This window comes from Scomber japonicus, chromosome 13, assembly GCF_027409825.1.
Source record: "Scomber japonicus isolate fScoJap1 chromosome 13, fScoJap1.pri, whole genome shotgun sequence".
Classification (NCBI taxonomy): Eukaryota; Metazoa; Chordata; class Actinopteri; order Scombriformes; family Scombridae; genus Scomber; species Scomber japonicus.
The window spans coordinates 22,961,133-22,982,567 of NC_070590.1; the positions used below are offsets into that span (position 1 = coordinate 22,961,133).

Sequence of the window (21,435 nt, forward strand, 5' to 3'; positions counted from 1 at the left end):
TAGGTCATGTATTTCATTACTCCACTTTATAAATGTATTCAGATACATTTTATGGGTCATCACTTTTATGAAAACCACTTCATCATACAGCACAACATCCCGCCGTACTAACACGTGTTGAGGCCATGTGTCAGACAAAGCACAGCATTTGTTTCAAAGGGTTTATAGGTATCAAGGTGGGCCGTGTCATCCGGGATAGGCGGTATGTGCGATAGTGATTTTAGTGCAGTGGCAGATAACTCGACAGAGAGATAATCATTTGATGTGGAGACATGCAAGGTCTCAAGCACTCTAAAATGCCTACAGTATGTGTGTGTGTGCAAGGCTGTGCAATAGACGGAATACAAAAAAGTGATGTGCGATGAATGGAGGACTGCAGAAAATATGAACAAACAATATTCTGCAAAAATGTATAGTAAACACATCTTTGAACCAAGAACATGGTTGCAAAGACATTTTCTAAAGGTATACAATAAATATCTTAGTTTCAATCAATTTGTGATTTTCTGTGATTATTCCTGTATTTGTTTGTTGTATACATTGTGGCATACAGTACATACTGTATTGCCAGTAATGTGACTTCTAATGATCCTCTGATTCTTTCTTAATGTGTAGGAAAAAGATTAATTTAAGTGCATGTACATGTAAATCATGAAAAACTTGAATAATTTAATTGCTTACCAGAAAAAAATCAAAGGATAAGGCTGTTGTTATTTTAAGTTTTATTATTATCACCAGTTCAAATGAAAATAATCAATTAACCCCATTAATAAATATCAAATGTGCCATGGAGAGCTGACAGTCGGATTACCTCAACAAGTGATTCACCAATGAATTCTTCCCCTCATGAGTGGAGTACTAATCAGTGGGCGGATTCTTTGTTTGGTTGGAAAAACCTGCAGACTGTCGGCTCTCCACAGCACTTTTGGCCACTTCTGCACTCAGCACTTGCACCTGGAAAAAAAACTTGTGCCTTTCAATATTGGCCTCCTGTTCATTCTTTTTCTTTCTGGGCTGTTACAATGAGTGCCACCCACTGGGCCAGTGTACAAATACTTTTCTCTTCATGGCGTAAGGTGCAAGCTGGGTTTATACTGATCTGAATATTTCAAGTACGTTTTGTGGTCATCTTCAGGTCACAGAGAAATCTCAAGTGTTTCTTGAAAGTCAGAGAAGGAGGCTTTCTGTGATTATACATTCTCCTTTCATAAACACAAATGTTGTGCTTTGCTGACCTGAAAGGGCTTTTGCCCATCTGAAACAGGTTTTGCAGACCTGGATGGACTTTGCATTGTTTCAGGTTTTGCTTTGTCCAGCTTTTCTTTTCTTCACCTCACACATTCTTAGCTTAGTCACTTATTCTTATCTTATTCTTTTAATCTTTAGTTATTCTTTATCTAAGTTTTCTTAAGTTTTGTAATCTTGTAACTTTCACCAGCAACATACAGAGAAAAGGCTCTAAGTAAACATGTCATTAAGTTTTGCATTCAGTCTGTTTTTGACATTTTTGATGATTTTGACGTGTGGCCAACGCTGAGATCTCTCCAGAAAGTTATTAAACAGTGAACTAGTTAAATTGGACTTTTCCTCCATCTTTCATCAATCTGAGAGAACTTTTTGGGCAGACAAACGTCTGTCAACCCTACGACTCATCATAACTGAGAGGAACAAAGTCTGCCAGCAGACAACTACGGGAGGCAGGCAGTCTGACCCGGACCATCCTCACCCTGCCCGGACCTGCGACGCTCTCTGAGATCATCCACTTGGTGTGCGTATGCGTGGTTCTGAAGGACGGACAGCTGAGACCCTCCATCGATGAATCCAAATATTGCATTAATCAAGGGTTGATGTCAGATCGAGTAATTCAAATTTTCTTAAAAAGTAAAACTCAGTAAAAACAAGTTTTCTTAGTTTCCACATAATTACATATCCTTCATTTAAATTCATCACTCACCATCATCTTTCATTCATGTTGCTATATCTAGTAATCTCTTGAATTCATATTGCATTGTATCATTACACTTATTTAGGTTTATTAGTAGTGTTTAGTTAATAAAATCGATAAAACTCAATCAATGGTGTATGTCTATTCTTTGAAGTGATACAGGGGATCTATTGAACCATAGAGCCATGAATTTTAGATATTTGACTGATTCAGAAATGTATTGATTTATTAATTATTATGATTTATTGATTTATTAATTGTAAACATCTTTTCCTTCTTACGAAGGTGGTGCCCCTGATTACAAGAGCTATTTTTAATATCTTTGAATATCCATAATTCGCTACAAGTGCTCAGAAAGTTGTTGAAACTAAACTTCAAAAATCAGGAGCCACATGCATTAAACTTTGTGTAGATATATGCACGGCTGCTTAACTCTTGATATCGTCCATCATAAATTCATCACATTGATTGTAACCCATCATCAGCAGTGATATCTCAGAAATGGAATCAATGATTAGTTTATAGCGGTCATATCAAACAGGCTTTACAAGGTGTGACACAACTACATAAAACTACACACAGCTTTACTGAGGCTACCACCACATCAAATGTGTCATCTTAAACCATGTCAGATTTGTTAAATGTAATTTATACCTTCTACGTACTAGAGTCAGACACTACTGAGATGTGATTGGCCAAAGTGACACAATCAACAAACCACTTTCCAAATAGTACACATGTTCAATGTAGTTGAGACCTGACGTGAAGTTGTATTCATGTAAATGTGGCTTGAGTCTGTGGTGAAAGTTACTTGAGCACAGTCTGAATGGGTGTCCACCCTGAACAGTGACCCACATATCATAACACTCACAAAGTGACCAGCTCACCAATTACTCCTATACAATGTAAATTAAAATAAAAAACTATAATCCTTAAGAGCCAGACCGATATTGGCCATTTTTTATAGTTTAACTATAAAAATATCACAGCCTCCATTACATATTTGTTTTTCACAAGTGCTTGATAACCACGTTGCAAAAAGTGTGCATTTTATGTAAATATTTTGTATATGTAAGATTATCAGCTGATATATCGATATCAGACTTGTTTTACTCCCCAAAAATCTAGTATCAGATGGATCATAAGCCTGCTCATTAATGCTCTGATTACGTTCTGAACCTAAAACAAAAAATGAAAGAAAGAGGTGCACTATTTTCTACTGATACATTACTAAAGAAAACAAATCACTAAAAAAATCCTGAATAATGGTAGAAAAAGTAAGTGAAAAGACATGCTAAAGCGTGCCATTTGGGGTACTGGTGACCATGTCAGAATTCTCTGTTTCTAGAAGTCCGGTTTGGCTCCCAGATCAATGGGGAGAAGAGGACAGGGTCTCAATGGAGTGACTGCAAAGTGGGTTTTTCATCTAGATATTCTGGAGGTACAGTACATCAGTACTGAGCCTTTTTTCATCAATGTAAACCTCTAAGTTAGTTTTTCTTTCAAATCTTGTTTGTTTATTTGGAGCCACAGTCTGTCTTTCCAGTATTGTGCCAAATGAAAACTCTTTGTTTAGTCTCCAAGAGCTGAAGGTCGTCTGCAGTTGTGTCATGACAGAAGTAGCTGACTGATGTTTGAAATATCAAGACATGATGGACTACAGCTCCCTGGCCTGAGGGTAAAGCACAGCTACTTTCTGCCCGGGATGCTCACTCTTTCAAACTTGCTCTACCTGCTCCAGTGAGTGCAGGCTGCACCTTTAAACAAACATTGGAGTAGACGGGTTTGTTGAAATCAGCTAGCTCTAAAATTGTTTAAACCTGCCAATAAAGACGTATAATACAAAAACAACTGTATCATAACAGTAGAAATCAAAATATTTCCTTGTTCATTTCATCTGAGAAGTCAGAATATGATTCATTGTCTTCCTCTGTTGCAGATAAAGGGCAATCAATGCAAATTTGCCTCAATCTTATACTCATAACTATTGTTTGATCATTCTTTGTGGACAAGATAAGTGTTTTGAATTGTTGCATTGCATGTATACATTTTTATATGTGATTTTGAAGCAAAGGGACATATTTTTTCTAGGGCTGTCAAACAATTAATTTATTTTTAATCAAGATTAATCACAGAATTTCCATAGTTAATCGCGATTAATGGTGTTTTGAATTGCATGTTTAAAATCCTGTTATTTTACATTTGAAGGCAGTTTTAAGCCCATAATGTAAAGCATTTCTTACCAGAGTGTCTTAACTGGGAATCAATCACGGCTGTGCTGCGACTCCCACACTCCAAAAATGGTGCTTTGGTGGAGCTGAGGCTGACTTGGCTGCACCTGGGTGTTTAGTGTGGAGGTGCTAACTCAAACTGGACGTACTCCGGTGGTAGTTAAACTCCGTTTGACACAGGTTGCATTTTACTTTTGACCTGTCAACTGAAGCGTCTGGAAGTTTTTTAAAGTTAAACAAGCCGTTCAAAAGTCCAGTAGCTCTCTTACTTTCCATCACCGCAGTAGGTTTACTGCAGGAGGCCACTTCAAAGCATAGCGCTACAGCTAGAGGAGCCGTCTACGGGTCAGTAGAAGGGACAAAAAGGCTTGCAACATTAAAATGCGATTAAAAAAATTAATGCATTATGGATTGCATTAATCTAATCGTGATTAACGTGTTAACGCTGACAGCCCTAATTTTTTCATAACTTTTTTTTGCTGTTTTTTAGTCAACTATACATCGTGAGTCTGACCTGCTTTATTTGACATTTAATTACTGTCAATAAATGTGCCTTCAAATTTGAGAGGCTCTCAGTAAAATTTTGATTAGGTTTGTTTGACTTGTTTATAGTAAGTAGGACATGAAAGATGGATTATAGATGAGTTGAAAATTCTGTAAACTGAAGACAAAAAAAGTTAAAATTTGGTGCCAGCAACTACATTGATGGGGCAGAGGAAGAAACACTGACTTTGAAACACTGCTTGATGTAACCCAAATAAAACTCTTTCTATTTCTTAATTCTTAAATGTCAAATGATCATAACTACTGTTGAGCATTATATGCTTGTCTCAGCAGTCGGCCACAAAGTGAATGAGACATTTCTTTGCTGCTTAATCTCATTTTCTTCACTTAATCTATGATAACAACTCTGGTATGGCAGCACTCCAAAACACAGAACTAAGACGCAACCTCAACTATAACATATTTTTTTACAATGGCTAACATCAGGCTAACATATTTTGGCACATAAGCCCTCATCAGAGCATCTGTTTTTGGCAGAGCACTCAACCAGAGGAAGGTTATATGAGGAGGCGCACCTGCTATATGTTTTCACTGCTTGCTTTCATTCTCATCAAGTGTGGTGTTGTTGCAAGACTGACAAGCTGCTGCCTGCAGCCTATTTAAAAAAGATACCGGTAAATAATCAGCACAGTTTAGGTTTTAGCCTTTAATACAATCATAAACAGCCAAATTATGTCTACATTTATAATTAGATGGAAACTAATTCGATATTCTAAACATATAAGCATTACAGAGAAAAAACAGCCAAACTGCCACAACGCGTTAGGCTATATGAAGTTCTTGAGGCAATGAGCATCATCATGCAATGTGTAATCATAAGGATAACATGACTTTGTTTAATGTAGTCTTGCCTTTTTACACTTAACCTTGCTGAAAAGCATATTCAAATATTCTGTAGGTGAGTCATGACACGTTGGGCTTAATGCAAGAACATTTTTGTATTTTTATTCCAAAACAGAGATTTGCTCGTATGAGTGCTTCCAACTCTCATAACTGCCTGAACTTGTCGTAAATCGCTCGTTTCAGCCCGATGAATGTTACCTGTTCATGATGCGGACTGTTCATGAGAGCTGATCATTTGCAAAATCCGCACCCCTTAAAAATTGCCATATACGTCTCCATGTTCTAATTCTTTTCTGGATGAGGTTTCATTTAATAAAAAAGTTCCCAACAAGTAAAAACACCACGCAACCTTAAGTCCTGCTTTTAGAAATCAGAAGAAAATGACAATTACAAACTATAAATCCAGCTGCCAGTAACACATCATCAGAGCAGTGCTGAACTGTCAGGTATTGTTCAAAACATTTTCAATACCGGTACTGATAACTTGCCTTCGATACTGGTTCCTTAGCAATACTTTTGGATGTGGCATCTAGCATGTGCTGTGACTGTAATGACATTCAAACTCAACATCCACCAAAACAAGCTAATTTCAACATTGGTTAGTTTTAAAGAGGAAGTGTGTTGAGTGTCTCTGTAAAGCTTCCTAACATTGGCATAAATGGTTTCATCACTTTGACTTTATGACAGTTGTTTTGTGTAGTATATTGTTTGCCAGCAGCTCTAAACATAGCAAGGTGAGTAAAGTCTACAGAGGCTTCATAAAGGAGGTCAGACCAAAATGAAGACAATGATACTGCTTATCGTTTCACATCAAAACAGCGGTGGTTTGATGGCTGGTGAATCATTATACTGGACATGACAACACTGAACAATGAATATGACAAAACAGGAGTCCACAGCTAATGTAAGCCGAGCCTCACAAGATACTCTTATCAGCAATTTGCCAGCTGCTGAACCACCACTATTTTTATATCAAACAATAGACAATATCACCATCTTCAATATTTGAATACATCTTCATTTATCCTATAGCTTGTCTTACCTGCAGGTTACGTGTTTTGGTCCAACCACCTGTTACTGGTGAAACTGCTGAAAACACCGTTTACCCCACCATTGTTGTTTAGGTTGAGAAACTACAGCCAGATGTTCCGTTATTGAAATGTGGAACCAAATGATGTGAAGCTTTGAAGCAATTCGGTCAGTGCCATAAAAGTATTAAAGTTCAGTACCCAACCCTACTTCACTGTGACAGAAATAAAGAGGTCATTCTATGACGTGAAGTTAGATGTTAAAAAACGTTTTTCTAGAGAAAAGCGCTTCGTGATTCGGTGTTCAAGGGATGCGGCAGTCACAGAGATATTAGAAGAGAGAATATTATAATCTACAGGTGATGTCGCACTAACAGCTGCAACACAAGTATACTGGACAGACAGCTGAAGAGAGACACAGAGGTAGCCGTCGGACTGAGAGAAGTTTCCAGCAACTACTGAAAAATCTTTAAGTAAATTGGCAGTCATGCAGATAAGAAAAATATGGTAAACATTGTTTTTTATTATTTATTGATTTTATTATCATATTTAAACTTTAAATTAATTAGATTTGGACATTATAACAAGCGTCCACCCCACCCCACCCCCCCTAACAAAGGCAGATGTGATCTATTCATGACATGTACAACAGGTCCTCCCCGAAAATTTCTTTCATACCTGAGAGAAAATTGATGACTGCCATAAAATGTTCTTAAATCACTCGATGCGTATCTTAAGAAAAGATCTGTTCATGCAAGCGGTTCTAGCGTGAGGCTCATTGTGTCTTCCTACGTTTACAATTTTTTCAGTAAGTTGAATGTCACATTTATCATTTCTGACTTTACTATACAGTACACATAATCCATCCATGCTCTCATTTTACACTTGGAAGCACAAAGCAGTGATGTGAATGTTGTTTTGACTTGTGATCTGATTACCATTAATATACAGAAGGAGCTGATGAACTAACAGTGGAGATTTAAAGTAATTATGACTAAACATGGAATACTAATTTATTCTACAAGCATTGAGTTTTTCAAAATGTTGATATGTTGCCATATATTGTAGGTTTTTTGGCTGTGCAATACTGGGGCAGGAGCAAATTTAAGTGGCAACAGACTAGTGTGTGTCCCTGCACTCGTTAAATTAACATCACACCCCATTAACATGTCCGGGTAATGAAAAGCCTCCTTTGCTCTTTGTTTTTCAGGCAGTAACTGTGATAAGCGGTCATAGGCTTTCCTGAACACTAAAGTTTTTGAATACGTGTATAACGGGAACAATGAAGCTTTTGTTGAAATGAATGGGTACAGTTGTAAATTCTGTATAGGTTTTGAAATTAGAGCTGTCATAATGACTGCCAGCCGGTGCTGAGTTATACGTCATCAGTTACACGGGCCAAGCCCCAGATGCTAACATCAAGACAATGAAAACCTCTTTAAATTCATTCTATCGTTTTATACATTGTAGAAACACGTACTATGCTTAATCTGCAATCTACTTCCCCCCCCCCTCCAAATTCTCATTTTATGTTAAAGTAGACCAGTAATTGCTATCCAAACATCTATTTTTATACTTCTTAACATTTATTGTGCAGTTTTAGTGAAAACAATCAACCCAAATGAAATACTTTAATGACTTGCTCCCCACACCTTCTTTTTTCTGCAATTATCAAAATAACCATTATTCTAATGAGCGGATGTAAAAGATGCACGATTTCCAATAAAAGTTAAAGGGGCAAAAGTGTTTCCCTGATCTGCAAATCAAACGCCCAGAAACACTGCTGTGTACTGTAATATAGAAACATACAAAAACATCTCTAATCAGCAATGTATTAAAAATCAATACACTTGCTATCCCTGATTTTTAAAAAAGCAAAAAACACAATATTTGACTTCTCTTCATTATGTGTGCTGTACTGGTTCAGGAACAGCCATCTTCCATATGTGAATAGATGCACAGTAATGATATGGTAACAGTCCCTTCAAAGCTATTCCCTATATCGTGCCACAGGCCAACTAATCAATAGATTTCAGACTCGTAACTACAAATATTGACACGTCATAACCCTCGGCAACAAAGCCTGAGCCCCTAAAAACAGACAGAGCCACAATACGTACCTCCAAAATCAGGCCTTAAACGGATGTCATATCCCTTCAGCAACTTGTCCACGGTGTTCTTGGCCACAGACATTCCGGAGCTTCCAGTGGAGGAGCTGAGGGCAGAAACCACAGATGTGAGAGAAGGGTGAAGGAGAAGGGGGTGGGGGGAAGTGGGGGGCAGCAAAAACACTGTCTGATACTTTTGTCAGGGATATTTTTTTCTCTACAGCGCACCTACTGTACAATGAAGCCTGAGAGTGCCTGTATGACTCTGTGTTCTCAACATTAACAACATACAAGACCTTTCTAGAGGACGACTCATTCAACATGATGAAGCTTTGACAAGGGGAATTAAGTGAAGAACCCTGCTGCTTCTGAAGTAAATAATGTGTTTCGTCTTTTTTTTTTTGTGTGTGTCAATCTCATTTTCACATTCTTGGCTGTCACCACTTTAAAATTGAAATAAAATGTAGACATTCATATTGCAAAGATTTAAACTACAGCAAGCAGTTGTTACTGACATTTTTTGTGTATTGTAGTCAGTTCTCAGATGTGACAGTTGGATATATAGTCCTGACATCCTAACATAATATTAAAAGCATGCTCAGTGTAATCTTGTGTTATTGATCTCTGATGATGGAGGGTTGTAGAAGGTTTAAAATGTGCCTGGTGTATGAATTTTCCCCCTCCACCCACACTATTTTCATCTAAACAGTTGAGGAAATGTGATGATAAAGATGATGCACCTGTCGAACATTTTATTAACGTCGGCCATCCAAAAGAGTAGCTTTAAAATGGACAGTTTCATCGTTTCTTGAGCTCACCTATGCCCAGTCCTATTCATGGAAATGTATTTAAATAAGCTCAGGATAATGCTGTAAGAGGCACAGCCTTGTCGGTCTGAGCCTGAAGACAGACTATCCCCAAGAGGAATGTATAGTCTGCACTAGTCTGACTGACACCTATAACATTAGTGCCATGACCTGCATCACCTGGCTGAGACCAGCTCTCCAGCTGAGGTTGGCTTTTACAGGAGGGAGGGTACGGAACGAAACGTAGAGAGAACGAGGGGAAGAAGTGGGTTAAAATCACTCCCACAGGAGCACTAGCCCCTGGCTCAGTCAGGGAAGCACTGTTCAATTAGCTCATAGGTAGTGCAGCTGTTCATCAAGCTGGCTGGCTACCGGACTTGTGGGTTTGACACCTGAGAGCATTATTATGAGAGAATATGAATGACAACTGAACCGCATACTGTAGCAACCAGATTACACACATTTCCTTTTGTTATTCAGGGGTTATTGTAATGGAATCAAAATGTCAAAAAGTGAGAGTCTGTCCTCCCTGAGCACCTACATCTCATAAGTAAGGCTGTGGGTTACTGCAGACAAGGGAAAGGAGCAGGCCACAGGGGATATATCAGTGCCTTTAACAATGAAAACAATGAAACAGTAAAGGAATTGATCAGGAGATTCTGTTTGTGACGGTGTTGTGCAGCAATTCATACTGTAAACATTATAGAGCCTGTACAGCTGTTAATTGAAATGTGACATCTTATACACTGCCTCGTATCTTGAGCGCATCAGCAGCTGATGACCTGCTGAGATTATTTTTCGATCTTGACTGATTTGGTTCCGGTCAATAAAAGAAGCAATTAAGATGATTACAGAAAGAGTTTATATATTGAGATGGGAAAAAAGTAGTCTTTCAGAACAAGCGGCTCTGGCACTGTAGACTCATACATGTTGGTAGCGTAATCAATCGATCGGCGGCTGATTGATCCTATCAACTAATCATCGGCTGAGCTGACATGGAGTCTGCTGAGGGCTGTTATTTTAAATATGATCACACTGAAAGTCGCCCTATCTAACACACACATGTATATCCCCATTTTGATATCGGGAGTAGGTTACGTTTCACAATAGGCTTGATTCCGTGCACGCGCGTGTTTTTACGCTCGCGCGCGCCACAGCTCCATCTAATAGAGCATACATCGGCAGCAATACCCCTAATAAGTAGGCCTGGGTACCCCGTTAATGCGATTTGCCACATCTCAGCCTTTTATTGACCGGTAATCACGTCTATTGGTGTGAAATATTTTTTAAAGTGACGTTTTCTTACCTTTGAACAAAGCATGCAAAGGACAAAGCCGCCAGAGCAGAGACAATTCCACATAATTTATCTTCTTGACGACCCAACATCTCCACAAATCCTTATTTATAGTTTCTATAATCCAACCAGTCCAGTGGTCCTCCCCGAAAATGCACAAAGTAAAAACTGGCAATCCAAAAAAGAACTGCCTTTTAAAAATGTCGAATAAACTAGCCTACATCTACGCATGCGACGTCTTCATTAAAGTAGGCTTCTTGATTTTCAAAAAAAAATCTCGTAATTGGCCCCTCGCTGTTTTTCCCCAGCTATGGAAATCCGTGCAGGTCACAGAGCCCCTCGACCAACACCAGAAGATCAGACATCTTGCTCAAAAAACAGCATACACAATACTTTTAAAAGTGATGACAAGTATTCTTCCCCTTAGAAAAACAAACACTGGCATGAATGACTGAGCAGCAACCTCCTGATGATCAAATTGGTGGATGAAATTTCCCAGTCCAAATCTGCAGAAGAGGCATGGTTCCAGCGATGCTCTGGCGCCAGACTATTCCACAACGTGCTGTTGTTAAAAGATAGGCCTATTTGTTTGAGCTGGGAATGCTGGTCGGCTGAAGGGGAGCGGTGGGTTTAAAAAAAAAAGAAAAATGAAATCTTCATTGCCTTTTTTTCTCCTCCCGTTGCTGCTGCTGATGATGTAGATCAGCGCAAAGTCACTGAGGGGAAAATGCACATTGAAAAAGCACTGGGTAATATCTGATGCAGACGTCAGAGCAGGCTATATCACTCCTCTGGTGAAAAAAAATAGATGCCGAGAAATATGGATGGCCCCTGATACGCCAATGCATGTAGCTATCACAACGCCGGATTTCATATCAAAGATGCAAACCTATTTGAAAAGTCCACTTGCCTCCGCTGTCCAACGTTAAGGCGTTTGAACACGTTAATAAGGTCCGCTCCTCTTCTCCTCGAAACACTGCACAGATGACAGAGACTCAACAGTCCAAAGAGACATGATGAGCAAAGCGTGTCTCTTTTTTCTTTTCAATTTTTAAAGTTCCAAGTTGAAATTAAAATAATGTCCTATTGCTGAGGGAGGGGAGAGAAAGGGGGGACACCTAAGGTGAATTCCTTAGCGACAGCCTGTTCATGCGCTGGATTGTCTGTGTATTCTCTCTGAAACCTATTAGGATGCTGTGAGTGTGTGCCGGTGCGTTTTCATGCATTTCTTCCACTTTGCCACAATTTTGAAACATACACACGCGCTCCCACAGAAAAACGCACGCTCGCACCCACGCACATTTCTTCATACAGGCACACATGCGCGCATATGAAGACGCACAATCTTTGTTTCTCTCTTTTATTCAATTCCTCATTTTCACGCGCTGGGACTCGCTTTTGCGTTTGCGTTTGAAACATCCTTACTGGAAATTGCAAACACGCGTACATCACAATTCAAGAATCACACAAGCTTGTGTTTTATACAGAGGAGGAGGTTTTCTTCAGGGATCGCTGTGCTGTCCAGTTGCTAAGCAACCCAGGCAGCACTGATGCAGTTGTGGTGATTCGAAGGCTATGCGCAAAGGCTCATTTAAAGGAGTAGACCCAATGCTGTCACCTCCGTGGTGTCAGTGGGACAAAAGCAGACAGCAACTGATGTACCGTGGAGCCATTTCTGTTATGTTATAGGGGGGGAAAAACGCCATTTACAATAATACATGTAGAAGAAATGTGGCGTGTCAGGGATATCACTCTACTTTTGCTTCATCATCTTAGTCCTCCTCCTCGCCATCATCCTCATCGTCATCATTGTCAGGGCCACAAGCACTGTGACAAATAACCGAGTCAATCAGTCTATGTAGCCTTTCATAGAGGGTTTTTTTTTTTAGTTTTGAAACATACTCAACAGGCATCTGTTGCTATCGCTGAATTTTCTCTGCTGTCTTCCATACACAGAAAAGACATTTTAATTTGTCCCACCCATACGTGATGTCACAGGATTGAACACAAATTATACAAATTGGCAAAGAAGGAAAAAATTCAGGTGGATTTTGGACCATAATGTAATTCTTAATTGAATGGAAACAGTAAATTAATTGTGCATTTATTTGAGCTCTAGCTTTAGAAGATCTCATATCCTCATTAACTGGACTGTCTTCAATATATCATACAACTGACATAATGCGGAAATCCTGAACAGAGTGGCATTGCAGCTACATACTGTATATCAAAGGACAACGCCATGATTGACCATGACCTGGCACCCTGGGGTGGGTAATTAACCTGGCTCACTCAGCTCCCCCTTGCTGCATCACTGAAGCGAAGATAAACTAGACCGATGACTGTCCTGACATTGGAAACAGTTTCCTAAGCTTTTTTTTCACTTTCTTTTTTTTTTTTTTGATAATCTAAACCAATGAAGCACTTTATAGTTCATTCTGAATACTTAACCAGAGATCTAATAATGAAATTGCTGAAAGGTGATAGTTAAATTCTGGTTTGTTTCAACCACAACCAGCCAATACAAAGAAGTTTTCTCTGCAGCAAAGGGTTAAAGGGGGTTCAGAGAGAGTGCAGTATTCTTCTCAGTAACATTTATTTATCTTTTACCAAAAATGATTTAGAGTGGTTTAAAAGATACTTGAATAGAATAATTGACTATTGGGAGTGCTTTGGTCATATATAACACATATTTTAAGGTATTAAATAAATGGCTTATTACCCAGTATAAGTGTTTATCAGTGCAGAGTGTGTGTCAACTATTGTAACTTCTTGTATGAAGACATATTTTTTAATGATTAGCTGTGTTTTACCTAAATGTATTAGTGTCACCATTCCTGTATCAGTCCTGTGTCTCCCTACCTGTTGCCACTTCTCTCCTTTCCTCTCCTTGTGCGTGATTGTGTGAGTAGAGACAGATGTGCTGGAGTCAGAGCCTTATCCAGCGCCTGAAGACATTCAGCAGTCCCCTTTCTCTGAGTCTTTCCTTGCCATTTTTCCCCCGTTTAGGAACCTCCAGAAGAAAGCTTGGTCTCAATTATTCCTGAGGCCGTCGGCTTTCTCTGTTGTCCAACCCCTGTCTGTAGCCTACTGCCCCAAAGTCTCTATTGTTCAGTGCTAATACTGAGGCCCAGCTTGTCTCAGTTCTGAACCAGCCGCTGTCACTGCCGACACTCAGCCTTATCCAGTTTCCAAACCATGGGCTGCCCCATCCAATGCTCAGACTGTTCCTGAGCCGGACCACCAGCCATCAGCTCCCCTCACTGATGCTCAGCCTATTCCTCAGCCCAGAGCCACCTTTACTGATGTCCTCCCATACCTCCAGCAGTCAGCCTTCTCTGTCAGCCTCCAAATACTTGGCTGCCCTTTTAAGTGGTTTCGCTGATGCCTTGGCTCTTAAGGTGTTTGCCCCGAGCATGTCTGTATACTTCCAGAGCAACTTTGGAGATATTCTACAGTACATCATCGACCTCCAGAAAGGCTACGCCCCTCTGTCCTGGCATCTGGTCGACATCCAGAGCGGCTCCACCAATCTGTCCTGCCTTCCAGTCACCCTCCAGAGCAGTCCTACCCGTCTGTCCTTCCTTTCATTTGACCTCCTCAGCAACTCCACCCATCTGCCCTGTCTTCCAGTCATGGTTTCCAGCCCCGGGACCTTTTGCCCGAGCTTCCCTGTGCTGCTCATCTCTAGTGTCCAAGTCATCCATCACCTTGGTTCTGCTTCCACGATCCTGTCTCCCCGTCTCTCCTGTTTACCCTCTCCTTTTCTCTCTTGACCAACAGGGAGGGACATTTCAGAGTCATCCGTTGAGAGGGGGGTGTGTGTCCTGCCAGATCCACACTGCCAGATCGTAACCTCTGCTCAGCCAGTCTTGCTTCAAGCCATTTCACCTGTATTTATCAGTTTTCTTGTTTTTGCCTCTTTTGCCCCTGATTCTCAGCTACCAACCCGAGCCCCAGTTTCCTAGCTACCAGTAACTCGTTAAACTAGCCTGCTTTAATGAATACCTTGTCCTACCATGTCCCTGCCTCCTTGACTCTGTGTGTCTGCATTTGGGTTCACCTGCTTTGACCCAAGGTAACAATTAGTGCCCACAGGAAGAGTTACAGTTTGACAACTACATTAATAAACAACTCCATCTGCTTTCAAGTACGTCATAGTGTGTTATAAACAATTTATGAAATATATACTGCTTATAAACGTTAACCAAGTGACATTAAAGAGTAACCATATCATTTTATTTAGAAATCATAGCTATGTCTTTGTTGAGAGTGATTGTAAACGTAAAAGTAAAGTTGGTGCTGCAATACAGAATACACTAATAATTGTCTTCACATTCAAAAAACTCAAATCATGCAAAACATGATATTTAATAATATTTAAATAATATAATAATATAAATTCAACATATAGGCATGCTTTTTTTCTTTTAAAAGCAAATTATTCACTAGACAGTTTGATTAAACTAGCTTGATGTTTTCCCATTTTTCACTAATAGGTGCCAAGGCAAAACTAATTGTGTGCTGGATATTTACTGAAAAAGCAGATGTGTGTATATATGTATTGTTTGAAGGTAGTCCATCTCCCATAGGTTATCCCGGTGAGAGCCAGGACAGAGCACTGTCAGTACATAATGGAGAGTAATATGAAGTTGGAACCTGGGTAACAGCACACTAGATGGTTCCCTTCAGTCTCTGGGCATGCTCAGCCTGCACTTTCCTCCATAGTCACTCTCACACATAATAGTGCTTCCATTTACAGCATTCCCTGATTACTGCAATTAACTATAATTGGCATCTATGACAAGGAAATCCAAGCCCCCGAGATTTGCATGTACCATGCTCTTTTTTGCTCCATTCATATGTTGCATAACACATGTGAGTTACTGGGTCACCCTTGCTCCTCTGATATAAATAGTATCACATGGTTAATGCATTGGTGCCTTCCAGTCACTCGTTTTTCCTCTTGCTGTTCATATCTGTCAACCCCCCCCCCCCCCCCCCATCGACTCCAAGTAACAGATGATATATTTGACTGAGGTGTTTAGAGATGTTTCACCATGTTTCATCCTTCTTGCAACTTCGCCATCAATCTGGCACATAACTGAGTATGTATGTATTATGAAATGCAGCGACTTCATGTGGGATTCACTAAACATTAATGTGGTGTGGGAGTTTGTGCACTGACTAATTAGAGAACACAGTCAAGGTTTCTTGTGAAGATGTTAACTTTCGTGTAGTTTGTAATGATGGAGGTGAGATTACAGCTCAAGTTCATCTTTGGTCTGCGTAACTGTAAGAGTTACTTGTTGAATGAAATCAGCCTCACAGCTGTCTCACCTCGGTTTGAAAAAGCAGACTGAGATACCACTGAGGAGTGGGGACCAAGGACCTGACATACGTGTTCCATGGCAAAGGAAAATACTTCCCCTTACAAAGTTGGTCAATCCAGAGAAGAAAAATAAAAACTTAACTCACACAAGTCTCCTTCACACACTCAAGCCATGCTGCATTCTAAGATCCACAAGTGTTTTTAGTTCTGTCAATGATCCACACACGAGACAAATTGACTTCCTGACTTGCGACTTCATTAATATTGACTTTATAAAATCCCTCTAAAGTCAAAGTCGAATTAAAACATGTGATCTATGCGAGCATTGTGTCAGGATCTGTAAACAGGTTTGACAGCAGGTGAATCAGCTTTAATCTGTTTCGGGCTGAAGGTGCACTATACTGTATGACTCCACTTCATGATTATCCTCTGTTCACCGTGGTATCTTACACTATGATCACATCGGCAGGTCAAAGCAGCGCTGTGAGAGCTCACCTCCTTGCTATGCAGCCATGCACCTGACAAGCTTTGAGAAAATGAAGGTTCAACTTCAATGTACATCACGCCACGATTGGAGGCTTTGAAAGCACTCAGCACATGGCCCTCAAGACTACGTCGAAGCAGGCTACCAGGCAATTGTTGCTATGCTACCATAGGAAGCCCAATCAAAGTGCAGAGTGTTGCTCGTTGAAGCTGAACTGAACCACATTGTTCCAAATACTTGTGAGGAGTGCTGTTTACACTCAGACCACAGAAAGCAAAAAGGAAAGTAGGAAAACACATGCTAATTCTTCCGCTTTGTGAGCCTCAGGTATGTGCAGGGAGAATAAAAGATTATGTAAACAGCCAGCATGATGCATCACATGAATGAAATCAGTTATTGATCATTATACACTCACTAGATATACACAACAGGATGACTGATTCAATACCTTAGATCCATTCATGACTATTAAACATGGTCATAAAAATGAAAGACATTCAGCTTTAACATTTACTACATGGTTTCATGCTTGATTGTTCAGTTCTGATGTAAGATTGTTCACAGAAATGTGCCATTGTTCCAACATAATTGGGAATTAATGAACATGTCCTGATTGACCATAACATGAAAGTCATGGCCCTTGAAGAAAATCAGGGGGAAAAAAGATCAATAATGATGTCATGGGGTGTTTGTCCTCAGGGGGCCTGAATAATACTAATCAGACTAAGCAAAGACTGGATGTGTCACAGCACCCTCTTTAACGTAATTCTCACTTTGTCTTTTTGTGCAATTACATGTAATACAGAGCAAGCAGTCAGCCAGCAGTTTAACACACAGTCTACCTGTTCATACTTCTGAGTGAGTAAACTAAAGGCTCGCCACATCTCAAACAGTCATATGGCTCACCGGCACCACAATTAGCATGGATGAGGTGCAACACTTGATGCTAAATAGCTATTGATGGAGGACAAACACTAATACAAATCTGTAATTCTGTCCCTTACCTTACTCTGTCCCTTTGCAACTCTCAGCGCATTTCATTTATAGAACATTTGGGATGATGCATATTTAACCAGACACTCATGGCCTTTTATTGATACAATCAAAATGAATAATTAAGTGTTTGTAAAGGTCTGGCATTAGGTTAATCTTCTCAATGGTTTATCAATATCAAAACAGCGTGCCTGAGACGCATACCTTGTCCAGCAAAAGTCTTTAGTGAGTAACAGCATTACCTCTCTCCCTCTTGAGAGTGTGTGTATGTAAGTGCGCTTGTTTGTATTTGCATGAGTGAGTAGGTATGCTGTCTGCATGTGTATGTCATATATCCCTTTTCGTTTTTTATACTCCATCTATCTTTTATATTACAACGTCTTTCAGAGAGATGGATTTCAGCATGGCATTGATTTATCTTTTATCAAATACGGTCTTACTATTTCTCCCTGTGAGGACAGCTTAAAGCTGCAAGGTAGAGGCTTCTGTTGTTCCTATGGCAAAAGGGTAAATCATGTAATGTCCTAATTTGCATTCAGTGGGTCCTCATTTTAGTTTTCCTAAAATTAAAATGTCAAACCCTGACGCAACAGCACTCAGTTGTCTTTATAACACAGAAGCAATGAATGTCAACACCAAAGCAAATATGGATTCACCACTATATGCCAAAAATATGTAGCATTTCATAAATAGTATAATTTTGTCAAAAATAGCACTGTAGCATCCCTTCCTCTTTTCCTATCTGTATTCTACGTGGGATTTTTACACGGAACTCCTACGAGAAAGGGTTAATGAATTCCTCACACAGATAGATATTGCCATGGAAACAGCTGCGTGACTGCTTGCAGCTTGTATACACACAGGAGAAAAAAAAAACAATGGTGCCAAAGGTATTTTAAAATTCAGCAAGCAGAAGCTTTCCACTGCACATAGCTGCATTTAATTTTTTTTTTTTTTTTTTTTTAACAAGCACAGAGCCACAAAGAGTGCAGAATAGCCACCTTGCATCCTCACCCAAGGTCCTCCACCCTCCCTTCATCCCTCCCTCTCCCATCTTTCAAATTCAAAGGAATGTGATTGGCATTGGAGATGCTTTTGCAATAGCCATGGAGTTAATGCATTCAAAAATATGAGGTCTGGATGTGGTAGATGGGAAATAATACTCTGCTCTGTCATTTCCTTTGCAATAACAAAGTACACATACAGACAGTAAAACACACACACACATGCGCACACACACACACACACACACACACACACACACACACACACTCTAACACAATTCCAGCAGAGAATAATTAATTCACAATCTGAAACAGACCTTAGGCAATGTGCCTTGCGGTTGAGCTGAAAAAGAAGGCATAGATTGAGGGCCACGATGCTGCTCACGCTCTCAAATACAAAAATGTACAAATACGCAAAATCATGCATGGCTGCACACGCACATATAGTGCACATGTACATGCAATAATTATTTGTCCCTTAAGATTATACAATCCTGCCCATGATTTCAAAATAGGTAGTACAGTACACTATGTGCTGGTGGGATAACCTAATCCATCTCAGCACAAAAACGTTCTTTTAGTGCCATTAGCCATCCTCCCAATAGCGAGTCAATAGTCTCTTGCACTACCTAAATGGACTTTTATGCTTGGGTCTGCAAATATGACTCTATAGGTTGGTTTCTGCAGCATTCATTGCTGGCACTCAGTTGCTGAAGCAAAATAACTGTGTTTAGATTCATAAATATTTTGAGATGCATTGAAAAGCTTTTAAGTCCATAGAGAGGACTTGGGATGGCGATGCAAGGAACTGTAGGTGCAGCAAACATAGAGGGCAGCGTGTTCAGTAAACAAACAAACACATGGAAAAGATAAACAAACAGGGAGGTGCGTAACATTAAAAACAATGCTCAGCCTGTTTTGTGACTTGCAGAAATCTACGTGGCTTTCTGTCCATTTTGGCGTAAAAGGTTCTCATGCACTTGAGGTTGTTTCTTTTTTCTTCTTCTCTCTCCTCCAATCAGAAAAAAGACCATGGAATTCTCCCAGGATCTGAACCACATTCCATCAGCATGTGTCTTGTCCATTACGCCAGATGTTGAGTGTGTGGTATGCTCCATTTTTTCAGATACATACGCTATATACGGTGATACGACAACGACAACATGTACAGCAATGTAACAAAGTGCAGCTTTAAAGGAATCTGCAATCGTACAGGATGTGCCAGTTAACCTGTGAGGCTTCTGCAGTCTTTGATGTTGTTTCATACATTTTATTCCCATTTAAATAACTATGCAATAAAAATGAAACATGTAAAAATCATGCGCACACTTGACTCACTTGACAGAAATTAATAAAAGCTATGTTTCAGAAATCCAAAAACATTGGCTGTAATTAGTCAAATGTCACTGGGGATCATTCAATTCATAATTTGAGTTCAGACCAGTGCATCGGCCTGATCCATTAAGTTTTTGAGCCACATGCATCCAGGTTAATTAAAAAGAGGTGGACTTCAGCTATCCCCTCATCACACAGCAGGACTAACTGTGGTCAAGTATAATTACACAGCTGTAAGCAGATCATAATTGGATAATATTTTTTTAGTAATTCCTTTTGGGATTCAATCCTCTGCTGGGAATTTTTAATTGATGAGATAGCTTCACAGCTGCCAGAAGTTACAAGATTAGGTGACTATCACGGCTTATCACCCTAGGACAGAGAAGTAGAGAAGTAAGTCAAAGAAAATTAGTGGGAGGCTCCATGACTTTATCGGGCAGGTACGTGAAGTGATATTATCTTATTTGCTAAATGAGCCATGGATGGACACTATCATTTTTTATAGCTTGACATTACATACCAGGCTTATACATTGACATTAAAAGGTGTATTTCTCAGGTCTTTTCAGTCCAAACATCTTTATGTTTCTAATTATTAACAAAGATTTAAGATAAGAAATATTGTTTTTCCTGCAGTATACTGCATAACATTAATTTGTTTGACACTGACAGTGTGTAGTCACGTCATTAAAAATGGCTTTTTTGGGTGGAAAAAGTGGATGTTGAGGGTTAAATTTGAACTTAATCCAGGGGAATAAAATAAAGGGAATGAAGACATATTACACACGCAAATTCATTTGTCATTTGTCAAAGTCATTTGAAGGGATGATTTGTAATTTGTCGCAACATTCTGCTCCTGACACCTGTGTAACTTGGAGTAACTTTAGTATGTTCTCTCATCCATAACCTGAGCAATTACATGTCTCGCTCCAGATGGCCGTATATAGAGGGCATGGCTCTTTCATCATTAATTAAGTAATTGTTACAGTGGGTGCATCATTTGAGTAGTTTGTATATAGTAAAATTTGATTAAAAAAATTCTATGTAGTTTTTAGATTGGGGGGTGCAAGAACCAGCAGAACTTTTGAAACTGAACTAAACTTCCAAACTCATAACATTACACCTGACAGAGCAACAATCTTGATTAAAAAGAAAGATCAAACATTGAGCTCACCATTTTCATCCTTAAAACAACTGTTTTAATATGTAATAATAAGCTAAAACAGCTTTAAAAGTTGCTGTGACCTCTCTCACTGTCTTTCTGCACCAACGTTGTCAGGTCACAAGCCCCACCACTATAATGTCTACCAGCAGGCGTCACTGACATAAACCATATAGTTTTTCTGATACACTTAACCCACCTGGGAGCAGAGTCGCAAAAGAAATCCAGAGCAGTAAGGTAATATGCACGACACAAAAACACAATACCCTTTTTTTTTGGTTTGGGAACAATCTTGTGATGTCAGTCG

The 21,435-nt window shown here is 39.5% G+C and overlaps 1 protein-coding gene across 2 annotated transcripts in view; it reads right to left on the reverse strand.

Moving 5' to 3' along the window:
* Nucleotides 1–10,884, reverse strand: part of gabrb4 (gamma-aminobutyric acid type A receptor subunit beta4) — a 50,931-nt gene extending 40,047 nt beyond the window's left edge. The window contains exons 1-2 of one of the 2 annotated variants that reach the window (XM_053331178.1): nt 10,832–10,884; nt 8,732–8,826 (exon numbers count right to left, since the gene is read on the reverse strand). In XM_053331178.1, the coding sequence (XP_053187153.1) occupies nt 8,732–8,804 (73 nt within the window). In that variant the 5' untranslated portion in view covers nt 8,805–8,826; nt 10,832–10,884. Of the gene's footprint in view, nt 1–8,731; nt 8,827–10,831 lie in introns of those variants that run through there. The other variant, XM_053331177.1, reaches the window with a different exon arrangement.
* Between the last annotated feature and the right edge of the window lie 10,551 nt (nt 10,885–21,435).